Raw genomic sequence first — 26,520 nt, 5'->3', positions numbered from 1 at the left:
AGGAGTAAGTCTTATAAAAATCTTATTGGGAAGAATTAAGATGTAGCGTGTTAAATAGTTAGAGATATACCAATTATATTTACATTAATTTTATAATCTTCGTTCAATATACAAGTTTGTTCTCTGCAATATAAAAACTTCAGAGTTATTGTGTAACACAACATTTTTAAAGATTTTGATGACCAATAACTCATTTAAAAACAAAATGATAATTTAACTTTTTTGTATTAACAGTTGAAGAACTATGTATTTTTGAATTACATTTTAATAAAATTATCCATCTAATATTTATTTTACCTTCCTTTGCTGAACCAATTTATTACATTTCTATTCAGTAAACAGAGAAACTATATACCATAAAATATACATTAAAAACCTATTGAGGCCTTAACATATCTAAACCAACCTTGTTAAATCTACCTTATCCCCAGAGTGTAAATAAGGCTCTAGAATCAATTTTACGAATTTCAATTTTTATTAACATGAATTGTGTATAAATATATATAGATTTAGTGACAAGAGGTTCCATAACAGGACAATCTTAAAAGGTCATCAGTTTCATTCTTTATCTTCTGCTTGGCCCAATTTAGTCAAGAAATCCACCAAAGATCTTGTAGGGCGTCCTGTGGCATATCCATCTCTCAAATAAGTACTCGGGAACAGTTTGTTACTTATTGTGGTTCCAGTGATATCAATGTGCATGAAATCCACTGGCGGAGGAGGAACAAACTCTTTTAAGAAAGATGCACCGAATAGAGTACTTCCGCCCTTCACCATGTTCCTGTTTCCAAAATCTGCAGCTTTAGCATTTGCAAGATTTATGTCATCGTAGAAGGGGAAGGGCCATACACGATCTCCAGCATCTTCACCACTTAGGTGAAGCAGTCGGTAATGTGTCTCATTTGTAGCAAAAATCCCAGAAGCTCCTGTTCCCATTGCAGTCATCATACTTTTGGAGAGCGTAGCGATATTGATGATGTTACCAGGATTAAGACAGGCTGCATAACTTAGAACATCAGATAGCACGACTCGTCCATCATGTACTGGATGTAGAACTCGGATGGTTCGCTCATTCAGGGATCTCAAAACTGATCCTGTTTTGACAGCATTTTCACTTGGCATGTTTTCGTACATCGGCAACAAAGCTGTGAGATTTATTTTAGTCTTTAACTTACACAAAGCTTTGAACACTCCAGCAATTACAGCAGCTCCTGCCATGTCCGCATGTTGGTACATCATTGTCTTGCAGGGAGTCAAGCAGATGCCACCGGAATCAAAGGTGCAGCCCTTCCCGACCATTACAATTGGATCCGCACTTCCTCCGCCAGAATATTTCATCTCCACTAGAACAGGTGGTGTACATGAGCCTTGAGCAATAGCTAAAAATGCCTCCATACCTTTAGATTTGATCCAGTTGTGATCGTGGACTTCAACTGATACTCCACAGGGGCACAGTTCCTCGGCACAATGTTCACCGAAGATCTCAGGAGTCATTACGTTTGCAGGGAGTGCAGTCAAATACCTGGCCAGATTTTGTCCTTTGGCTTTTTCAAATCCAATGTCCCACATTTCTTTGTGTTTGCCCTCATCTCCCTTCTCATAAAGAAACACCTTCGATTCTGTGAGCTGATCTTCATAGTTCTTGAACTGTTGTTCTAACCAAACTCCAAGAGTTGCTCCTTCTGCTGCAGCCTCACCATCTAACATATGTTCCACAAAGATTTCATCAATTCCTCTTTCTTGTAATTTTTGGGCTCCGGCTCCGGCTGCATTTCTGACATACTCCCTCCTCTGAAAGACATTTTTATCTTTTTCTACATCTTCCGGAGGTTCTGGTCCCAGTCCCACGACTGCAACTGCCCTATAGTCTTCATTTAGATTATCAAATACTCTAACTTCCCCTGGTCCCAATCCCAATTGAGATGTCAAAGCTGACTTGAAATCATAGTTGATTTCGCTTGCATACCTCTGTGCTATTGGGGTCAAAGTAACATCAGTTTTTTCACATCCTGTGAAGGCCCCAAGCAATAATCCTTTTTGGACTGGCTTTTCAGAGTTTTTATTTTGGAAAGTTACATGAGTAGTAGACAAATACCTGTTGTAAGCATTAAAACGGAATGGCAATATTAATTTAGGTAGAAGACTGCCAAATTTACTTAGACTCATGGTAATTTGGAATGATATGGAATGGAATAAAGTTGATCTGGGATATGTTAAATCTCCTTAGAAACAAGTTCTAATTTAATGGAAAAGGTAACTTACAAAATAGCATCACTAAGATTTCTCTGTTAATAAAAAAATTCTTGATGAATCAAACTTGTAATATAACAATTTTTAAGACAACTAACTTTCCTTTGTTGAAAATTAAAATAATAAATGAACAGCTGGTAAATACTGATATATTAAAAGATAAATTAATAATAATTCTTGAACCTTAATTATAAAGTTAGCTTGGTCATTGGTTTTACTGTATTTATGTAAGATATAAATCATCAGAGCATGTAATTTTATCATATTTCTTTTTAACTCTGTAAAAACATCTAAGGATAAATTTTATCTTGAATAAAAATTAAATAAGTTATTTTGTTTTAATTTTGAATGAACAGAGGAATCTATATTCTCTAGCAATAAGGTAGGTAATGCTTATGGTATATCTTTATTGTATTTGATAGTGAAACATTTTGAAGTTATATAACTTTTATTGAATTTTATTGAACTGATTAAGAAAATAAATGCATTTATAATAGTCTGCTGCTTAACATGTAATATTTAAGAGCCATAGTCGCTTAAAATATTTGTTCTAGATACAGCAGAATTACTAGACTCGGGTGTATTATACAATTTATTACATTTTTTTTACAATAACTAATAATCAGTTTTGGTCATTTGACAGCTACAGATGCAGTGACAACTACGCATGGACATCCTTAACTCCAAGCCGCAGCCTGAATTGGTAACGTTAGAATTGGCAACGTCGCGAGTAGTGTTGTTCAGCGCTAGACATCCCATAAGATAACATGACAGACAGGTGAAACCAGATCATTAGTTCGGGGATTATTCATTTAAATTTAGTTTTATGTACATAAATTGATTAAAAGATTGAAAATAAAACATATAGATTTGAAAACTGAAACAGTATAAATTGAAAATCTATGTCTGTACTTTTAAAAAGGAGTCAATATTTTCATAGCCCAGTAGCCAAAGCTTTCGTATTTAAATACACAAATACAGTTCGGCCAAAGTGTCTGTGCACACGATCATATCTGGTCAGGTCTACGCGGGGGTACTTTTGTGAATACAGGAAACTACTTTTCACTCTCTACTTTTCGCTGATGATGTAAAAATCTTTTCTGTCATATCTTCTCTGAAAATCTTCAGAAGACGACTGCATCCGGATACACGAAGATCTCCGCATAGTTGATCACTGGTGCCAGACCAACAGGAACAGGATGAAACTGGAACCTCAAGAAGTGTCAAGTAATAACCTTCCACCGTTGTCATTCTCCTATAACGTTTGACTACACAGTAAAGGGTGAACCCAAAACTCAAGTTCAGGAGGTAAGGGACCTAGGTGTCCTTTTGACACCCTCACTAAGCCCTGGAGTCCCGCTTAACTCGCATCTGCAGAAGAGCAAATAGAATGCTTTGCTTTGTCTTCCGCTATTCGAGACATTTTAGTGATATGATGGCTCTGAAGACCTTGTACTGTGCATTGGTGCACCAGATTCTAGAGTATGCCTCGCCAGTGTGGAACCCTCACCAAAAATATCTAATTGAAGAACTGGAGAGCACTCAAAGAAGATTTGCAAGAATGGTTGGTGTTAGGAACAGACCTACTCATCGACACGTTTCAATTGAAGACATTTTTCGGAATCTGAGGCTCAAGTATCTTTGCAAGCCGTTAATTTTAGCCGATATTGTGCTGCTACACAAGAGCCTCAATGGTAAGGTTGACTGTCCTGACATCCGGCGCCTGGTCTTGTTCAAGTCACCATCATCCACCCGATCCAGCAACCTGTTCGTGAGGCAATACAACCGCACCAACTATGCAGCAAATAATACGATGTCTCGCCTTCAAAGATCTGGCAACAGCGTTGCTGAATCTGTTGACTTTCTTCTGCGACAGTGACAGTGTTGCGGCTCTCAGGAGGGGTAGTTGGTCTTCATGCAGGACCGACTGAACCTATTGTTATTGACTTTAAATCTATATATTAATTTGAATACATATATATTTAAAAAAATCAAAAACATAGTTAATAAAGTACCTACCCTTTTTAAATAATTATTTTATTTTTAAAAAGAGTACTTTGTTAACTATGTTTTTGATTTTTATTATATTAGTAGCCCTAAACATGCAAGAAAATTATATATATATATATATATATATTTATTTATTGTAAAAATGTATTTGTTTTTTATGTACAGTATTTGAGAAAAATGCGTTTATGTATAGTCTATAAAATTGAAGATGACCGTTGATATGTAAAATTAAATAAATAAATAAAAACTGTTTGTGTCTTACTACTCACTCACCCCTATACCTCCAGCACTGCCGAAAATCGGCACCCGTATGTTTTAGTTCGGCTAGTAGGTGCTAGGCCTAGTAGCGACCCGTCCGCGTGCTCAGAAGTTTTGGCCGAACTGTACCATTACCTGCCTCCAAACGAAACAGCTGTTACATACAAAACTACTTGCGACCTTGCCACGCCACTTCGAAGGCCGCGGCCTGGAGTTAAAGGTGTAAGTGCAATTACGTCACTGTCACGGACAATGCCGATGATCTGAAGTAATCTTGGAAAGTTGGAAATATGGGAAACGGACCATCAAAATGACGTCACGGATGGCTCCTACAAACCTTTCAGGAACCCGTCTGTTGTTGGTGTTGACGTTGTCTGTCTGTCAGTCAGTGCTGTCATTTTCATTTCTATCCTAACCCCTGAAATCTGAAATGTCAATGTCAGTGTGCTTGTGAGCTTGTGCTGCTGTTTCTGTTTTGTTTGTAGTATAATTTCCTTGAATTTGTTTTTCTGTTAGGCTATTGAAAATAATTTTGTTTAGGGTTAGGTACACTATTTAAAGCCTCAATTATTAATATTCTTATTCATATTTTTCAATGTGTGAGTTATGACAGTTGTGCACTTTTAATAATTTGTAATACGCAATAGTGAGGAATTATGTGCATTAATAGACTAATTTTTTATCGCACAAAAAATAATCGAAAGAGGAATAAAAGATGGGACTGTTTAAACACTTTTGTATCATACATTTCACCTTCCTCTTGTTGATTTCATTACTCTTGAGAACAAAATGCTTGGTTCTTGGGAGCACAACCTCTGAACACCTACAGGAAAAGGTTAGTCTCATCAATTAATACAAAAATACTTTAAGTCTTATAATACCGGTCACTTTCGACGCGGTGAATTTAGGGGGGTGGGGGCACAAAATGATGAATTTGAAGAAAAAAGTAGGTAGCCTAGCCTAAGTTTACTGAAAAGTAAAAAGTAACTTAACTTCGCTTAACTTAGATATAGTCCTACTTTTTTATGTCAAACCTTAATCTAGTTAAAGTGGCATTCTGTGCATATTAGGCCTAAGTACCCCTTGAATATGAGCAGAAAAAATGAGAAAGTAAGTTACACAGGTTACACATAGGGTTGCCATAGGCCTATCCCCGGATTTACCCGGAGTTAACCGGATTTTTTACGTTTAAAATTTAGCTCCAGGGGATTTCTGCCAAATGTGAGAAATCTCTTTTAGTGAATCATCTCTGCATTGAATTCAATTTGACTTGAATACCCGATATTGGCCGATTTTGTATGACATTATTTAAAATAGTAGGCCTACAATAGTTTTGACAGTTAAGATTAAACAGTACTGACACAAGAGGATGCATAAGTAAAGGATTAGTGTTGAGTAAATGCCTAGTAAATTCTTATTATTAGCAGAATTTTTTTATTTAGTTATAAAAATGTTTCCACAAGTTGTAAATGTCCTTAGGATGTCCACCGGCAGTCCACAGGTCTTATCAAGGATGCGGACTCCCTCCTGGTACTATCCATGCTTGACGGCTCGCTCATCGGCGTTGACCACCTTACAGGACTTGTACGTTGGCGGCTGCACAATGGTGAGCAATATATTCAAGTAGACACAACTCGCCCTTGAAGTTGTAGCGAACAATTTTTGTAACATGGGTCTCTTTCTTGTTCGAGTTCGTTTGCCTTTTCTACCTGACCGATTTTCATGATTGAGGTCTCAAATTGAAAGTATGCACATACAGATTTCACATCAAACAACTAAATATATTTATCTACAGTCGCACTCGTCATATATGCAACAAAATTTGCTCGCCATGTATTTCTTATGGGAGTTAAATTTGATTTTTCTTTTCCAAGTTCGTTTGGCTCTTCTACTTGACCGATGTTCATGATTGAGGTCTCAAATTGAAGGTATGCAAGCACTGATTTCACATCAAGCATCGGCATATATTTATCTAGGCCTACAGTATTACTCGACCAAAAAACATATATTTGATTAATGTTTTAATTCTTACTTCAATTTAAGATGTATTTCACCAGTTATAATTATATAATCCTATATATTTTGGTCAAAGAACCTTCAGTGAAATACCGGCTTTCATTAGCTATTTTATTCAAATCGGACAAGTTTCAAGCAAACATAAGGTGAAAAACCAACATAAAAATGATTTTTATAAGGTTTTTTCTATGATTAAAAGTCAATAGCTCCAGTATTGTTATGTTTTTTTTTATACGTTTTAGACTCATAATAATCAGTAAATTATAAGCTTTAATTTGAGCTATTGATCGTTTGAATCAGTTTAGTTCAAGATACCGTACTGTATTACTCAATCAAAAATCATAAATTTTTATATTTCTCGGATATGATATTTATTTCAACGCCGCGGAGCAGGATGGGTCCTCTAGTATTGTTTAAATTTTTACTAAAAATACCTCCGAAACTAAACAACATATGTAGGTATAAAACTTAAAGAGAGTGCAAACCCTTCTACATGTATCAGGCTTGTTCATATATTTCAGCTGTTAAGATCACTAAGCTATTATAACTGGAGTCACCACTCTGTGTTTAAAAAGCGTGCCACTGTTTTTGCTGGTTTTTTCAGTTTTTCATGTTGTTAATTTGGTATATGATCAGTTGGTTGGATAGGTGTCAAATTCTAACCAATCAGATGGGGTTATTTTTGACAACCACCCGAGACAGTGTGACCAACAAAACACGGTAATAAGTGGTCATCTTGATGGCACTCTTTTCTCTAATGTGCAACTAGAGAGTAATGACTCCAGTTATAATCTATTCATCTCAATGGTTAAGATTTGTTGGTAGGCTTAGTATTTCAGTGTGTGACTTGGAATACTTAAGTGGATTACAAAACTGTTCTTGTTATGACAAAAGTCATTGGCCCTTGCCTCATGGTGTACAATAGGCTAATGCCTGTCTCTGCCCTAAAGATATTTCAATTGTGAATCGCTCAACCATTCTTTTACAAGTTCTGATAGTTTGTGAAGATAAATCAAAACAATTGTACTAAAACCAAGTATCATGAAGCATATTTTGAAATGAAACATTTTTGTACATTTGAAACAAATTTAAGTAGGTTTGTGTAGTTTAACTGTCCATAAATATTCTAATGCTTACCTAAGTAAGTACATAGTAGATCCCCTCTTAACCGACCTCGCATTAACCGATAATCGGATTATCCATCCTCACTCATAAAATATTACAGTTTGTTTTAACCAACTTGTTTTGAGAGCAGTTCAATTTAACAGCTGCGTTCTAGGAATCTGGTATTTCCGCTCCCACGCTCGGCGATGGGAACAATACAATATGCTAAACTCTACAGGATGCTGCTAAGAATAAATTATTTTGTATTTATCCTTAATAAATATCTTGTCACAAAACATAATGGGTGCTCAATAAGGTCTGTACTGTATTACAATGGATTTGGAAAGCATCAATTATACTTAAGGTATTAAATATAAAGATTTTTATTGACTCTTTGCCTACAACAATAATTTATTCCCTTGAAAGTATTTGACTTTACTGTGTTTTGGGTTTATTTGTGCCTTTTCTATCGTCAATATTTAAGGGAAAAAGGAGATAAGTGCAGTTTGTTTTGTGAATAATGTATGCACAACTTCAGAATAATAATTATATAAAATTCCAAATGAATCACTTTATTTTTGTTTTGTTTTAGGGATTGTCGTTTTAATTGACCTTTTGAGCTATCCATCGACCTAGGTCCATGGCCCTGTTAGGATTATTTAGGATGGGGTCTACTGTAATATGAATGTTAACTTAAGAAAGAATATACCTCAAACCACATTTTACAACCATATCAAGCTTTCAATAAGTTTACTTTTTCTATTTATTTTTCATGAAAGAATACCATTATTAGCCACGTTATATTTGAACAATGTTGTGGTGTTTACAATGATTGCTTTGTTTCCAGATCCAGTTGTGAAAGTACCTCCAGGCTCCAAAAGTGCTTTAGAGTGAGTACAATTTAAGCTTAATGTTGGCAGGTTATAATAATTTATTTACATTTATAATAGGGTTGTCTAATGCCTTAACTTAGTGTTTAGAGTGCAGGACTTTGGTCCCTGAGGTCCAGGGTTCAAATCCCGCCAAATCACCAATGGATTTTATCCAAGCGAAAATGCCACAACCCCTAGATCTAGCCTGAAGTAATGTGAAAAACAAACCTGGGCTCGTGCCTAGTGTCTTAGGACAAAAAAGCCATAATTTAATACTTTACATAAATGTTGATTAAAATATTGTAGGATCCAAGAAGCATTTTGTAAATACATATTATACCTTGTATCCCAAAAAGAATGGATCAAAAGTAAACTGGCATAAACACTTTAATATTAAGGATAAAAGATAACATTTTATACAATATTTTCCTTAGCTTTTTCCGAACATGATTCACCACCTACCCCCTCATGTTAACTGTTATTTCCTCGAAGAAATTCAAATCGGTGTTCCAGATCTGGCCACACATTGTGGCACATTTTAATAGATATTTTTCCAAAGGCTTTCCTTATCTTTGATTTAGTTCATCTGTGTTTGAGATCGGTGAGCGATCCACTTGATCTTCCACAATCTCCAGACAAAAAATCCCACAACAGATATAATCTCTCTAAACCATTCAATACACTGTGCTTTCAGCTACACCTCCATATTGCAGCTGTTGAAAAATGCAAATGTGCTAACAACAATGGAATAGCTGATTACTGTAAAGGTTGCTAAGTAAAACCTAAAGATTGTAGCTTTAAAATTAGCCATAGAGTTGACTAAATTTTCTATGCCTCTTGGTAACAAGTAGTTGTAGATTTTATTCATTTTTTTTTTAGACACAGTGTATTTACAGTTGTTGTTTGCTGATATATTGTAAGATAAGCAAAAATTTGAATTTTAACTTAAATTGTCTACCCTTAAAATTGAAATAGATACTGTCGTAGGCATGTGTTTGTACCTGTTTTAAGTGAAACAGACAAAATTTGACAAACTGCTTAAATCGATCAAGATTAGTTTGCTCAGCTGTTCGACAGTGTGATACCAGTGGCCTTGGAAGAAACCCAGATATGTGAAATACACTGTTGGTTATTCAACAAATTGTTGCCAATGTTAGAATATTTTGGAGTGTTTAGTAAGACTTTTGTTTTTAATACCGGTTATCAAAATATAAAAAGTTATCAAAATCAAAAATATTTTAAATAGCCTAGGCCTAGTGTATCCCTCATATTTATCAAATTCCCAAGTTTGCTATCTTAGTTTTAATACAAATTTAGGCTCATGTCCACCAAAAATCAGTTTTAGCAAATTTCCCATATAGGGAATAAGCTATTACCGTAGTACTCATGGTAAGACCTGGACGCGGGACCAATTTTTTTTTTCGTTTTGAGGTCCCTAGAGGCCAAAAACACCATCCGTTCAAATTCATATATATATATATATTTATATATTTATAAAGATTAAACATTAATAAACTTAGTACCCAAGTAAAATTATTTATTAAAATTATATCTATACTATTATAAAAAAGAGGTGGTGTCTGTGTGTGTGTATGGGAAAAGTAAACGCGAAAACTACTGGTCGGATCGGGCTGAAATTTGGCATGATGATAGCTCACATTCCCGATTAACATATAGGCATATTTTTATCCCAAAAATCCTTTCGGGCTCCGCCCCAGTGGCTCTGGAGTTTCCCATGTTAACCTTATGAGAAATGAAATTATTGAATCTTAACAGCTGTTTCAATTAAACAAGTTGGTTCTGTTCTGTGATGTTCAATAGCATTAAAGTTACAAGGATTACCAACAGGGTGCAGCACTAGCACTATTATTTCTTTTACATTTATGACAACAGCTAAGGTGAGTGAGCGTAGCGAACGAGCTAACCTGAAGGAAAGTGAGCGCAGCGAACGAGCTCCAACCTAAAGGTGAGTGAGCGTAGCGAACGAACTTCAAAAAGAACCGAAATTTCTTAAACCATGTCCTCACTCATAACTGCTATAAGCATTTGATACTTATATGCCAACCCCGTACGAAGGACGGGTACTCTGCTAGTATTTATATATATATGTGTCCGTCAGCAAGATAACTCGAGCAAAAATGATCCGATTTTGATGAAATTTGGTACAAACGTGCAAACGTACGTTTATTCGAACGAGTTTGCGATCCAGCATGATCGGACCATGGGAACGGGGGTTTACGGGGGGTTTTATGGGGTAAAAATAGGTTTTTCCCATTTTTGACCCAAAAAACATAAAATTTAGCAATTTTTTTCCAAACCATTTTGTAGAGCTTAAAAAAACAAATAATTTAGTATATTGAAGCGTTATTATCCGCCTAATGGTTACGGAGAAAATTCCAAAAAATTGTAAATTTAAAATTCTTATGTTATTCTTATGGAGAATAAGTAAACTGTTGTAGTTTGCTTGTTTGTGAACATATTTTGATCAAATTTGGAAAATGTTTTTATTTCTTACTAACAATTCACATTTTACAAAAAAAAGTTTTACCCTCCCTGATGCAGCAAACCTAAGTACTTGTTAAACTAATTCTATTTAAATCAAGAATAAATGTTATATTTTAAAGTAGACATTTCAGTGTAAATCCAATCAGTCAAATGGAAATTCGCTTAGTCTACAGGTTTGCTGCGGCGGGGGTATTTGTATTTTAAACAGATTTTCCAATTCTTACCTACCATTTTCTGTCTAGTAAAAAGGTGTGTTGCCTTTTTTTTGTTATCAGTAAAATTAGGTACCAACACAAGAATTCAAACAGTTAGGTTTTCTCCACTACATCCAAGTGTAAAAAATCCATTTTAATTTTGTTGTTGGATTGTAGGAAATTACCAACACAAAAACTCAAACGTATAGTGCTTTGTTCTCTGCACTGCATCCACACAGTTCTGGGACTAGTTATCTAAGGGGCGTTTATGCAGCAGACAGACTTTAGTGATAACATAAACATGTCTGATAACTGTTGTTCCTATTAGTGTTTACTGGTCCCAACCTTATCAGCTCCAATACCAACCTGTCTGTATCAGTTGTTCAAGGTCAACAACTCATGATTCATCTGATCAAATATTTATTTGTATGTTCCTTGTCTATTTTCATCTGTTTTTGGATAATTTTTATGATAAAAAGTAGACATTTTTTAAAGTTTTTTTATTTTTTATTGTGGAAGTTGAACTTATTAATGATTTATTACGGCATCTGACTTTCACAGTGATAAGGACTAAAACTAGCTTGAATGTTGCGTGGAGAATGAGAAAGAATATTTTTACTTTCTACTACAATGCATAGCCTATGGAGAAAGTATAATTTTTGTCAACATTTTTGAGGCTGAGTTTTGGACTCCCTGAACCCGAAAAAGTGGTTTTCCAAGTGATGTCTGAATGTGTCTGTGTGTGGATGAGTACAGAGCTACAGACTAAACCTGCGGTCCGATTTTGTTGGAATTCCTTTTTTATACTGTATATATATATTGAATTAAACCTGTTAAAATAAAAGAAACGTATCAGTTTTACAAATACAACGATTTGGAATCAAATTAAGTTTGCTATGGGCTCTATAACTTTTAACAAACTGGTACAACCTACACTGCTGTTGTAAAAATAAACAGTAAAGAAGTTACAGTTGCAACCTTTGTGATTTCCATAAAATATCTATCATAGCTACTCCCACCGCTTACTCACTATAATTGTTGACAAGCTGGGAGAAAATATGTCTCAGTTTGCTGACACCGTTCATTTTCATAGTTATATGTTTTGAAATGCATCAAAAATTGTTTCATGAAATTAAAGTATACCAAAACCATTGTAGGCCCTTCTATAGTTTTTTTTCTTATTTTAAAACTGTTTCGTGTCTGAATTGTAAAAGTTGTGATTGTATATTTTATTTAAAGGAAGTACACAGTCGATTTTGTATACACCCAATAGCTGGGTTGTTGAGTTCTTATAGTGCGTCCCCATCTTTAATAATTGATTGATTGATTATTGGCAGTTTCACTTGCGTAGTGCTGTGGCTGTAGTGTGTGGTAGTGCTGTGGCTGTGAAGAGAGGCGGACACCGTTTGTCCTGCATCAGCAACTCTTACCGTTTCAGTCACTATCATAGTTAGGACTGGCTCAAGGTCAAGGTTTTGCAGTGTGCAAATTTTAAAAAAATCTAGAAGCCTGTGGTTGCAGTGCATTCTTCTTTTCAACGGCTATTTTTTCTACACAATTGTAGGTTAAATTAGGAACAGTAGCAGCACTCTTAAAATCAAAACCCAGCAAATGCAGGTAAGTGAGAACACTGGACAAGGTTGTTTACGTTAGGAAAAGCATTGTTGCTCAGGATACAAAAATGCTGATGAGAAGCCCTTGTCAAAGCCAGAATACTACACAAGTTGTACTGCTTTGTTCTGCCGCACCCTGTAAATGGTCCTGATGACTACCTACAAGTAATTTTATTATGTTTTCCAATGAAAGTCATATTGCTTTGACGCATCCCACCTGGTTTGAACAAGTATTTATTCAACTATAGAAAGTGTAAATTAACTTGATCAGACCTTAGAAATTGCTGTAGTCTATCGTAATATAGAGTAAATAAATTCCTATTCTTATCATTCCTCTGCCTTCTTGTACAAAAGAAAAAGAACTATGTGAGCTATCATCTTAGGTGTACTTTAACATTCACCATTCCTGATCTTCCTGGTATTCCAGACCAGTGTTTCTCCCCGACCCCAAGGATGGTTCGTTGTACATGCTGGCCTCAGGGCCGACCACCGGCAGGATGTCGACACTCAAGAAGCTTCCGTTCACCATCCAACAACTGGTGGCTTCCTCACCTTGCCGGGGCAGCGACGGAATGTTCTACACAGGTTTGTAAACAATTATAAGGCGTCATCTATACATTGCTTTGACTTCTTGTTTCCTCGCAAATAAAGCCTACCATTCTGCATGACTTTTGTTCGATAAATGAAAATGCTTCAGTCAAGTTTGACTCCATGAAGCTGGCTGTAATTTAATTTTAGGCTTATGCAGCTTGTTGGTCATTGAGTCATTAGCTGTTATGGAGCTTATATATGGTGCAACTAAATTGCATACAACTGAAGAAATTACAGGTATTTCAAAAGTGTTCTACCAGTTTTAGCTGTGCTCCCGTATTTTCATCCATGCCTCGTTTTCTGCATTCACATTCTTTATTGCAATTGCAATTTACTTAAAATATGGTTTTGTAAATGAAAGTCATACAGGGAGCAGCAAAATCATCTGAAGGTTTTCTTTGCCGCCCTGTCGAGCGAGTGAGTGGTGCATGGTGTTGGGAATAGGGGCGTTCCAAAGCCTATGTGCGGACATTTTTATTAGCCATGGAGCTACATAGGCTCTGGAACGCCCCTATTTCCACCACCCTCCACCACTCACTCGACAGGGTGGCAAAGAAAACCGTCAGATCATTTTGCTGCTTCATGTATATTTACCGGTGGTACCGATCTAGAGAGTTTGTTGAAGGAGAATTTGATTACTCACAAAATTATTTTAATAGTTTATAATTGAAGCAAACAACTGTTATTTTAGTAGCCATTACACTCACAGGAGTTTCCCACTTTGTTAAGTTTGTTTTCCATGTGGAATTTCATATTTCTAGGACGGAAAATAGACTCATGGTTCTCAGTGAATTGGAAAACGGGGAAGAAGACACCAGTTTTGAGCTTTGACCAGCTGGAAAAGTCTTGCCCTGTGCCTGCCTTGGATGACATTTTCATCGGGAGGACAGGTTGGCTCACCTTTTCTTTATTACTTTGTGAGGTGCTTAAACCCAAGATCTAGCATAAGAGTGGTCATTAGTCGTTGATGGAACTACTTTGAACAAAGAAAACACATGAACAACACTATTACTACACCAAATTCTCATGCTTCAATTTTATACGTTTTCAGAGTATAACATCTTGATGTACGACAGCAAGAACAAGAACAGACAATGGAATGTTACGTTTTTCGATTACTCCACCCAGACCATGAGCTCTGAGGACGTGACTAACTATGGTAAGCTACATTCATTATGACACATAATTATTAAGTCACATTGAGGCTAAAAGCATATATACCTTTTGTAGATAAGTACATAATATTTCAGACTACTATTAGGCCAAATCGAAAGTTAAAGTATGACCAGATGTGAGTGATCTGGTAAAAATTGACAGCTGTCAGAAATGGAAGCCGTAATACTAACATGGTCAAATATGTTCTGGCATCAAAAGTTTGCTTATTTTAACGACCCAGAGTCATCACGTGTTGTTATTGTCCAGGGTTTGTTCACTTCGGTGCCTCGTCTAGTGGCCGAGTGTCTACGTACGACAGGTCGAGTGGTCGTCTGCTGTGGGACAGAGACTTTGGCTCTCCTCTGGTCGGAGTATTCCTGAGGCAGGATCAGGATGTTACCTCGGTTCCCTTCACTTCAGTCGAGGACAAGACCCTGGACAGACTGGCGCTGAGTCATGACCGGGATCAGTTGTAGTGAGTAACCTACTCTCTCATATATCTGTCATTATAGTCAATCTGGAGGTTGGTCTAGTGGAAGAGCGCGGGGCTTCAGTCCTGTTTGCGGGTTCAAATCCTGCCTATCACCAATGGATTTATACAAGTTATAATGCCACAACCCTCTAGGACTAGCCTGAAGTAATGTGCATAACAGTTCCACAGCTAGAGCCTGTCGTTCTAGGAAGTGAAGGTGGGATAAAGAATTTTAAAAATCATTAGAAATTTCATAACGACAAATCTTGACATAGTCCCTAATAGATTTATTATCTTTATGAAGAAAATTTTCTGGTATGTTTCATTGACCCCTTTGGATTTTCCATAATACACTTTCTGAAGGCAATTTTAAGATGGGTTTCTGTCCAGTATATGTGCGGGTGTTTTGTAATTCTGTGAATCAATTAAAACACTTTTTTACTGAGGCGATCTTAAGGATCACATTGATCTTTCTTACAGGTAGGTAACTTTGAAACTATTTGACAAAAACTAAACAATAAATTTTGACTCCAAACTGATTTCCCTATTTTAATTTATAACTGGTAATCAGTAGTTTTCTGGTTGAATCCTAGGAAAAGTCACATTTTGTTTAATGATTCGTACTGTTGTCCTTGATAATTGGACTGTTAATACATTTCCTGGCTAAAAACCAGCTGATCTGGTTTAGAACCAAAGCTGTCATCTCATTCAACACTAATCCTTCACTCATCTTCTGTGATATTTTTAATGAGACATTTTTATGTTAAATCCAATCAGGCAAATGGAAATTCGCTTAGTCTGCAGGTTTTCTGCTGCAAGGGTATTATACATCTAGTTTAGGATTAGACAAACAGATTACTGATACATGCATGGTAATCAATATTAAAAATGATTAAACAAATTACTCTGCACACAGTCCCAGTCTATATGTGGGCGAGCACCGTCACGGCTTTTACGCATTGCCGACTCTCGTAGGACAACATTCCTCTCTGATACTGCCTACGCAGGCTGTACTGTTGATCGAAGGACCTAACACCACTGACACACCCAACTCTCTCCTCGGTAAGATTTTGATTAAAATTTTCCTCTCCAAATTTGTATTAGATGTAGGCCTAATATTAAATTAGTTTACTAAACACAAATTGCTATAAGCAGTAACAGGTGCCTTATTATTGTTGGCTTATGTTAGATTTATATAGACATTATGACTTATCTACTTCATCTAGCCTGAAAGAAAAAGTCACCAGATTATTATTCATTTTAAGTTTTTTTCATTCAAGAATTATTTTCTAGATGAATTGAAAGAGTTTCCTTGATTTTGGTTTTCAAACCGTTGTTGCTGGAATAAAAAAAAAAATTTTATAGGTAGGCCTAGCAAAATTTTAAACCACAGTCCTAATGGTTCTATGTTTGGGGTGGTTCAACATTTCTTGTATTGTAATTAACCCTCCAAGTGGCCAACGGACTGTATCCTTTGAATTATGGCTGAGTGGGATGTGGCCATCGACCGATTCGGTCATTTCTGGTAAAAATATGTTATAATGTTATATTTATTACTAGTTTTAAAGGCTTATGGTTATCTATCCTATCTTTGTCCAGGCCACTACCCAGTTCCGGACTACAGCACTACAAGGCTACAAATCGCGGGCAGGTCCGATGTCATCATCCCCCCGGTGATGGGGGGCTTCAACGGCTCCAAGGTGGGTGGGGGGGTCCCCACTGCACCCGCAAGAACCCCCCAAAACACCCCCGCAGTTGTAGAGTGGTTTGTGGCATTGGAGCACAAGCCACTGTACTTCTTTGTGTTTTTGCTGATCGTCAGTATGGCAGCATTGTTCTTCTATGTTCAGGCCCAGGTTAGTAGATTGTTTTACTGGTAATACGTATACTGCAAACTTTGCTTGCTTCAACAGATTGCAAAGTATGTTTAGAACCTTACAATGTTAAGCAACAGTATTATTTGAGCGTGATAATTTTTTTTTCTAAAAAATTATAGTCAGTTTGCATTAGTTCAATGCAATATCGCTAGTCTTCAACGAAATAATAGTTACATGGTATGCCACTTGCTCTAAGATGTGAGTTCTCTTAATAAACAGAATTTACACAGTTGGGTAGGTTAAACTTGTAGAAATCTAAGTGATGTGGGTTCCAGATTGGTAACTTGGTTTTGGGGCTCAAACTCAGACAATGCTTTAATACTTTTACTTTTCAATGAAATGGCGACCATACTAAGTAGGTATTTTAAGCCAAGTATGAATGGAGATGAGTGTAGGATGATTGGCACGATCTTGTAGTCTTGTTAGTGACTAAGGCCGACTTATTCCTTAGACACAGCTGTTAGTTAATATCCCTTAAGCTAATGGCAACTAAGGTAGTTTATAGTGGAATCCGGACCACATTTTTGCCTTGGTATATACAAATTGGTCTAATTTTCAGGATAGTACTGCGGATAGTCGTAGTACTCACTCGTACGGACGTTAATCCACACCAGGGAGTATCGCATCCACAGTGCATGCCTATAAATATCCACAATTCGTAACCTCCTAGTAGCTGGATTACAGGACGACGACGCCCGTCCCAGTATATCAGTCATGTAGTAAATTATTGCCTTTTATGTGCATTGCCAGGTAGTTTAAATTGACTCCACAACCTCGAACCAAGATGAAACGTCACTAAATTGGGGTATAAAGCTATATTTTGCTTTTTGAAGACAGGATAATGTTTCTTCAAATTGTATGTACTGGACCATCGAACTTTACATACTAAAGTAAACATCTCATCTACATTAACCAGCTATTGTAAAAAAAAAAAATAGATAGAAAATAACATGTCACCATTTGATTTTCAATTTTTTTAAAATGAAATAACATAAAATATGCTATAGGCCTAGTTTCCGAATAAGTTGCACTTTCAATTTGGCTCAGTTTATATCTTTGCATAGGTATTCAATAGGAATTAATAATTGACACTCTGTTCATTTTTACTCACTGCAACCTTAACTTGGAAATGTCTACTTTAACATTCTGACATTTCACTGACAATAGGTACAGGCCCTGCAGCAGTCGCAGCACAGTTCACGAGGATCGTCCCGAGATTCGTGGGGATCTGCAGTAACTGCTGCCTCAGAGGTTATGTCAGACGGTACCGTACGTGTTGGCAAGATCAACTTCGACACCACACAAGTCCTTGGGAAAGGCTGTGAAGGGACATTTGTGTTCAGGTGATATATATATATATATTATATTTTATAGGGTTTAACCTAACCTAACATAGCATACTACAGTAGCCCCCCCCCCCTTACTGTTCCTAATAGGACCGGACCTAGGTCGGATTACTCGAAAGGTCGGTTAAACCGGGCAATACCTAAAAAAATGAAGTACTATTAATTTGGAATTACCTATATAATCCTTATTCTGAAGTTATGCGTGCACTATTTACAAAATAAACTACACTTATCTCCTTTTTTTCGTATTCATGTAAAAAAGTCAAATATTAACCCAAAACACGATTATGCCTAAGTTAAATACTTTCAGTGCAATAAATGTTAATCGTATACAATAGTCAATAATTACGTTTTCCCAATCTATCGTAATACAGGACAGAACTTAGTGTCGAAATTAAAGATGCAAGCAACCATTCCGTTGTGAGACAGGATATTTATTTATACAGATGTATTAGCTCTGTAAACTGTAACAGAAAGTTTTGAACATTCTGCAGAGTTTAGCGTATTGTTCCCATCGCCGAGCGTGAGAGCCAAAATGCAGATACCGAACTGCTCTCAAAACGAGGTCGGATAAAACAAACTGTAAGATTTTACGAGTGAGGGCGGATAATCCGTTTATCGGTTAATGTAAGGTCGGATAAGAGGTGATCTACTCTATATAGAACAATTTAATCGCCTACTCAGTAGATACTTTTACCATCTAGATCAAGTGCAAAACCCAAATTTTAAGTTGAATACACTTATAGTCCAGATGATTTAAGTCCTAGTTTCGTAAACAAAAGTACTAAATTATTTGAATTCAAAAAAATAAACTCAGGCAACGCTGTTAAGGGATATTTAATTTCTTAAAAAAAATAAACTCAGGAAACGCTGTTAGGGGATATTTAATTTCTTGATCTATAACCCAAACAAATTTCCAGGGGACAGTTTGAGAGCCGAGCTGTTGCTGTGAAGCGCCTTCTGCCCGAGTGCTTCACTGTAGCGGACCGAGAGGTAAATAGAAAATTATCATCAAAAATAATAGTCTTTATACTTTTTGTCTTTTTTTCATAAAAGTTCAAGTTTAAAGCTATCAAATTATCCTCAACAATAATTTATTTATGTTTCTGTGACAAATCATTTTCTGACATTTTAGTATTTTCCCTCCAGGTCAGTTTGCTTCGGGAGTCAGACGCTCATGCAAACGTTGTTCGCTACTTTTGCACCGAACAAGACTCACAGTTTCGTTACATTGCCCTGGAGCTGTGTGCCGCAACATTGCAGGTAAGTGAAAAAAAAAACTAAAGAAATGTTGGAATGAAATTTCATTAGAAAATCTTGTATTTGTCAACAACCACAATTTAATTTCTTTTTATTTCAAGGATTTGATGGTAAAAAGATAACCAGCTGCTGGCTTTATTCATAACATAATTATTAATCTGAAGTAAATAATTGTTATTTGCCTCAGGACTATGTTGAGAAGCAAGTTTTCAACGAGTTCCTCAACCACCGTGATGTTCTCAGCCAAGCCACCTCTGGATTGTCTCACTTACATTCCTTAAATATAGGTAAGTTAAGCTATTCAACTGTTGATGCAAAATTTTCAAATGTCTTTTTACTTCCCACAGCAGCTTAAAATTTTTTCAATAATATTGTCAAATTGTAATAATTATTAATGCGCTGCTTTGTAAGAATTTCCGTATTAAACTTAAAATGTCATAGTATTATCAACATCGGCTAATGACCTAATCACATGGAAGCATAGCAATATTCAAACACTTTTAAATATTCCAGTGATTTTCTCATCTTAAGAATAACGGGGGTTTACTGTATAATTATATAGTTTTACCTTCAAGAACATAACTTCCAACTCTTTTTTTACACCTCAACTTAAACCCAAGGTTTTTAATTTTTGCAGTTCATCGAGATATTAAGCCACACAATGTGCTTCTGTCGATGCCCACCATTGGAGGACAGGTCCGTGCAATGATCTCAGACTTCGGCCTCTGCAAAAAGTTGCAGAATGGACGAACTTCATTCTCCCGTCGTTCAGGTGTAACAGGGACTGATGGATGGATTGCACCAGAAATCATTCTTGGAAACAGTAGAACGGTTAGTGTTTATTGCATTCAATTTCATCTTGGATAACTCATCTATATTGCAGTGTAGTGGTTCAACTGGTTAGTTTCGAACTGGGTTGGCTCTGGTGGAAGTGGTTGGGATGGGTGTTTAGTTGGCTGAGATCAGCCATTTTACAAATCCTTACTGTGTGTGTCTAAAAACATGTATTTGTATCAATTAATAATACCTGTTGCGCAGAAGTATTAATCAAACACAATATATTACACTTCGACTTTACAAAAACATGGGGGTAAGGTAAGACTGTACATTTCAGAATCTATTAGTTCCAAAAAATCTATGTATTGTGATTTTTTGTACCTTCAACTATTTTAGTCAGTAAGTGAAGCGTACTGTAAAACCTATCGATGAAAAAACAGAGTTAATCTGAAGTACGACTATGTGTATGCAACACTTCAGCTCGAACAGTCGAGGTTGTTTGTGCTATCAGACTTGTAATGTTGCAAGTAGGATTGACAGTTTTCCAATCTTTGTATATGTACTACAGATGTGCCAGGTGGATATATTCTCCCTCGGATGTGTGTTCTACTACGTGTTGAGTCAAGGGAGACATCCGTTTGGTGACACTCTGCATCGTCAAGCCAACATCCTGTCCAACTCTTACAAGTAAGGGTTACTTGATACATAACCTAGATATGTAGTCAGAACAAAACACAATTACTGGGTTCTCTGTATTTCCATTTAAAATATTTACTCTGTGTTATGATATTGGTTAGTATAATCAGTTTGCCGTTCTGTAAATGAGTTAACTTGTTAACGATTTTACTGTGGTTATTCAGAATTTGTTGACCATAATGACCATTGACAATAGCCAGTGGTGGCCCTAGAGATTGCGGGGCCCAAGGCGAAGTTGCGGGGCCCTGAAAAGCAGATAAGCACAGGGCTTCAGGCACCGCCTTGTTCGCCTTTGTATTTATAGGCCCGCCTCTGATCACAGCAAGATTTGCCCTCAGTCTGATATGAAGATGTATCTACTGTAGTCGAATATCAGCATGTATTTTTTATTAGATTGATATACCCAATATTTCTCACATTTATCTTTGGGATACTTCAGTTAATTTATGGATTGTGTAATCTTCATAAGAATATGTTAGAGCTTCAATATCCAAAACAAAATTTTTCTTTTGGTCTTGAATTATCCATGGAAATCTTAATTGGAAGTGTAATATTAAAATGTAGATTTTGTGTATTGGGAATTCGCTCATAAAATTATAATTGAAGATGGTTTGTTTGACTAGGTTGGCAGGCCTGAGTGTGCTCTGGCAGGGGTTGGTAGAACTGATGATCAGCTGTGAACCACACCACAGACCACCAGCTGATGTGGTTCTGCATCATCCAGCTCTCTGGGACAGTTCAAGAGCACTGACCTTCCTCCAGGTACGATCATAACATTTATGTTGTAATTACTATAGCCTACTCAGACCGTTAGTTATGTGGAGGCTGTAATTTTTATTGGTACGGTTCTTTTTTTATGAATTGTCAAATTCAGTTTATTTTCTGTTTTTATTAAAGAAAATTACATCCACATGTCTTTTTTAGCCTAAATCACTTAAGATATCCTTTGATTAAACTTTATTGTTGGTGATGGTTGATGTTGTTAGTGAGTTATTCCCGAGATCAATACAGTGATAATTAAAAATGTATTTATTGTGTCAATAGATTACAACATTCAACTTCAATACTCATTGTTTACAAACACTCCCTAATATAACATGAGGTTTTATATAATCATATGATTTATATTGAAGACAGAACAAGACTCATCCCTCCATAAAACACAAATTAAATTATTGTATAACTAGATTAAAGACTTAAGTATGGTATACTGTAATCTTTGCTGTGCAATATCAGGACTTTTTGTAGAAAATATCTTGCAATAAAACCACCATGTTGTGTTGGCAGGACTGCAGCGACCGTGTGGAGAAAGAGGATGTAACAGGGCCTGTGTTGGCAACCCTGGAAACAGGAGCATCATCTGTGTGTGTTAGAGACTGGCGGTCAGCTGTGGACGACGAAGTGACGGCAGATTTGCGCAAATATCGGAGCTACCGTGGTGACAGTGTGCGCGACTTGTTGAGAGCACTACGTAACAAGGTTGGTTAATAAATTTGTATTTAACAGTTTGATCAAACTCGTAGCTATAAAAAATCAAACTGCAACAGTTTACTTAAAAACAATACTTTCTCCATATATCATACAGGAGAAATTAAAGACATAACATATTTCTCTGTGTAGGTAAACAGTTTCTTGTCATGATTGTAATATTTGTAACAGTTAGTTTGCTTGGTTTGGCAAACTGCTACCACATTTAGTTCAGGCTAGTTCAGTTGGAAGGTAGAACAAAACAACAATAAATTCAAAGAACTGAAAAATTTAACAGTGTATGGTCAGTATAGTCATGGCAAGGCAATTATTCTAGCAAAAAATCGTTTAAATACCTCTGAGACAAATTATCACCCATACCATGTTACATGGGTATCTATATTCCTGCATAAAAATGCCTTAATTTTAATAAACGTAAATAAAAAAATAAAATAAAGAATATTTGATATTTTTAATTTTTGTTGCAGAGACATCACTTCAGGGAACTTTCGCCCTCTGCTCAAGAGCTCCTAGGGTCTACAGCGGACAGCTTTACATCATACTGGCTCTCAAGGTAACTTTGTTTGTATGTTCTAGATAGGAGAAGTTAGTAAGACAATGGTTAACTGAAAACCACGGGGTTTTTTGTTGGGGTGGTTGGGGTATTCATCTACCCCTAGCTATTTCAGCCTGTTGACCTATTGTAGCACCCCTCAATTCAGTCTGACAACTCTAGGCTTCTCGTATAGTTTAGGAGCTGCGGGACGCCCAGTTTCCTCACCTCTGTAGGTTCCAATTGCGACCTTTTTTGGGCTAACGCCGGACAGTTCAGCTATAAGTGTTCAGAGGTTTCCACCTCATTTTCGCAGAACCTGCATTGGTCTGTCTGTGACCTCCCTATTGTTCTAAGGTGTTTCCTAGTAGGTCCGTACCCAGTTAGCATCCCTACTAGAAATCTGATGTCCCCATATTTTAGGCTCAATGCGCCTTTTCAGTATTTCATTGAGGGGTCTATTAGTTTTGTTGAAGTCCTTAGCCCTGGGTTGGTCTTTGAAGCCTCTGCCTTCTGAAACTTAACTCAGTCTCAGACTTTGATTACACCTGATCTAATTGGGGTACCGCAGTAGGGTTCTGGCCCTGTCAGCTGTTCTTCTGCACCCCTCCTGGTCAATGCATCAATTTTCTCATTCCCCAAGTGTCCAGGGACCCAAGCTATATTGACTCTATTCCGCATAGCTAGCGTTTTGAGGGTGTTTTTACACCCCTTTCCTGTTTGTGATTCTGTCACACAAGACCCCAGCACCTTTATTGCAGCTTGGCTGTCTGAGAGGATCAGCATTATCCTCTTTCTCAGGTTCTTGTTCAGGATGGTATTCGCACAGCACCCAATCGCCAGGATCTCCGATTGAAAAACTGTCACTGTGCCGCCCAGGGCTAGAGAGGTATTGGTTTTGTTGCCATACACCTCTAACCCCTGAATTCTCATCCTTCCGACTTCCATCTGTGTAATATACCAAGCATGCTCTGCCCATCATAAGGTTGCTCTGTTGCCAGTCATTCCTTTCTCCTATGGCCAATTGGAAAGGAATCTCGAAGTCGTACTCCTTAGTCATGAGATCTGGCAATTTTAGTTCTATGTCCATACTTGGGAAGTCCCTTATTATGGACAGGTGACCAGTCTCCCTCTGAAGCTTTATCTCGCCTCTGCTTCCAATTTTGAGGGTGGCAGTGGCTGCACGTTTCTTGATTCCAACTCTAGTGGAAGCATGTCGAGTATTGCTTTAAGTACTATCTGTGACATACCTATCACAGCACATACCCATGTGCTGTATCATCTGTGACTTATCTTGAAGTTTCAGCGGTAACGGTTATTGTCTCTCAAGATTGTTGCAACATCTGTGAGTGTTTATTGCGGTCATTACAACACCAGTGTTCTTATCTTGATATTACAGAACATTATCCGTGTAGTGGTCCCTTGTTAAACTAGTGATTGTTGCACCATTTGATTTGGTTTTTCCTCTTTTGGAACCGACGTTAAGAATGATCAGATTATCAAAACACTACTGTAGCAACAAAAATTTAGAAAACATTTTATCTCTAAATTTAAATGTTTAACTGTTAAACTTAAAAGCAAACATGATTCTTCTCTATACCATTTTGTTTGAACTGTTACAAGCTCTCTGTTCCTCTTGGTTGTAGGTTCCCCCTCCTCCTACCTCACAGTTGGGTGGCCATGCAGTGTGTGAGGCAAGAACCGTTGTTTGTCTCTTACTACCAAGGCAACTACACATTTCCCCCACCACCCACAGACAGCACACTGCCTCCGTGGTATGAAGAGAAGGTTCAGGAACTTCTCGAACCGAAAAAACAGCCGAGTAAATCACCAAGACACCTACGCAGAGGGAGCGATTTGAATGACAACTCTTCACCAAAAGATAGAAGAAAGTTTGCAGAAGACTCACCAAAAGACAAGAGAAAGTTTGGAGACGAATCGCCGAGAAATACGAGAAAACAAGGGGAGGGAAATGAAAATGAAGAGGTGGAAAGAGAGAATTGGTTGAAGAGCGGCCAAGAGAAAGGAGTGTATAGACCGAGAATGAGGAGAAAACCGAGGAAGAAAGAGGAAGAGAATATAGTTTGGACAGTTCCTACCACTTGAACTGTACCTTTTAAGGTTTTTATGGTATTAATTAATGCTTAAGTCTTAAGCAGGATATAAAGGGAGAGCAGTATTTGTCATTTAAGTTTCATCAACAATGGCGATGCAGCAGATATACTGCCCTTCAACAAAGATAATTTTAAGCTGTCGCAAGTGTGCAATACCACGTTTAAACTAAAAATAGATAAACATAAACAAAAACGTCTGCCCATCTGTTTTTCTATCATACTTGAAGTGTAAGACAAAATTTTCACCGAGGTATATTACGGTAAAAAGACAGTAAAAAGTAATCATTCACAGTCTGACTAGTAGGCTTTTGTTTTAAAGGGGTGCTATTTTGGGATGTCTTGTACCTTTTTATTATTTGCCGAAAACAACTTATTAAAGTGGTTATAAAAAATAGTTTACTACCTATCTTATTCCAACCATATAAATATTTATCTGGGCTAGCTTCAAACTTTTATAATTATATATTTTTTAATGAAATACAAATACAGGAGTGGATAAATTGTTGAAACCCTAATCACAAATGTCTATAGTTTTTACATTTCTTCAGTTAAGTTTTTCAATCAGTATTTCCTGTAAAGAGGTTTAAATAACTAAAAGACACAACTCTATGTCAAATATGAAACAAGTTTCAAAATGCATCATTATTGGAATTTCTTTACTAACACAATTTACTGTACTAAATTTGTTGTTTTATTTTTATGACATTAAGTTGGGTTTTGTAGTAAGATGATAATCATTTTACATGTTATAAAGAGGAATTGAAATCCAAGAATCTGTACCTGCTTGTACCGTACTTAATATTTATGAAAATGGATTTATGTATGTATAGTAATTTCGACACTTTAACAAATGTCCGCCAGATGTGCTGTAAACTGAATTGTTACTAAGGTGAACAGTGTTGAACCGTTGTATCATTCATTACCTAGGCTAGGGACCATCCTATTCTTATATCGTTGTAAATATTGAGTTTGTGAGGAAAATGCTAAAAGGTCTTTATTAATGTTAATAATGGTTAACTCCCAACAAAAAATTAATCGTTTATACCTAAATATTGTAAATTAACTAGAATTTTCATTGTCAAGCTTGTTCTTAACTATATTGTAATGTATATCATACACTAATTAATTTATATGACAATTTTTTATTTCATCCAGATTAATTTGTTTCAAAATGTTGAACTTCTCTCAGTTTATTATCTTAGACATCATTTCTAGCCCTTTTTCTCACAACTCATTTTATGTCATTTTTTTGTCTGCAGACAAAGGTGATGATTGTATATAATGTAAATAGTTTTTGTGCAGTTCCTCAGTTACCATGTTCCACAGTTGTGCAATTTAGTTATTATGTTAACCAATCCGAAAATTAATTTTATAGATGGATTAGTTAGTT

General features: G+C 36.5%; 2 protein-coding genes across 2 annotated transcripts; one reads left to right on the top strand and one right to left on the bottom strand.

The window, feature by feature from the left end:
- Nucleotides 1-558: 558 nt before the first annotated feature.
- LOC128999559 (cytosol aminopeptidase-like) lies at nucleotides 559-2,166 on the bottom strand. Its single transcript, XM_054426134.1, has one exon. It carries the CDS (start codon nucleotides 2,164-2,166, stop codon nucleotides 559-561), a length of 1,608 nt encoding a protein of 535 aa, XP_054282109.1.
- Nucleotides 2,167-4,961: 2,795 nt separating this feature from the next.
- On the top strand, nucleotides 4,962-25,252 carry LOC129001697 (serine/threonine-protein kinase/endoribonuclease IRE1). The gene is made up of 19 exons (XM_054429091.1): nucleotides 4,962-5,353; nucleotides 5,998-6,124; nucleotides 8,486-8,528; nucleotides 13,250-13,407; nucleotides 14,175-14,303; nucleotides 14,465-14,572; nucleotides 14,836-15,043; nucleotides 15,957-16,102; nucleotides 16,640-16,896; nucleotides 18,085-18,260; nucleotides 19,184-19,256; nucleotides 19,413-19,526; nucleotides 19,711-19,810; nucleotides 20,161-20,354; nucleotides 20,869-20,987; nucleotides 21,620-21,758; nucleotides 22,284-22,475; nucleotides 22,952-23,037; nucleotides 24,663-25,252. The coding sequence occupies exons 1-19, from the start codon at nucleotides 5,234-5,236 to the stop codon at nucleotides 25,120-25,122; spliced, it is 2,949 nt and encodes a 982-aa protein (XP_054285066.1). The 5' UTR covers nucleotides 4,962-5,233; the 3' UTR covers nucleotides 25,123-25,252.
- The last annotated feature ends 1,268 nt before the right edge of the window (nucleotides 25,253-26,520 follow it).

The sequence above is a fragment of the Macrosteles quadrilineatus genome, unplaced genomic scaffold (assembly GCF_028750875.1).
Source record: "Macrosteles quadrilineatus isolate MER2022 unplaced genomic scaffold, UCM_ALF_1.0 Scaffold_8__2_contigs__length_117827958, whole genome shotgun sequence".
Classification (NCBI taxonomy): Eukaryota; Metazoa; Arthropoda; class Insecta; order Hemiptera; family Cicadellidae; genus Macrosteles; species Macrosteles quadrilineatus.
Note: the sequence above shows the minus strand (reverse complement) of the source record. Positions and strands in the feature narration are given on the sequence as shown.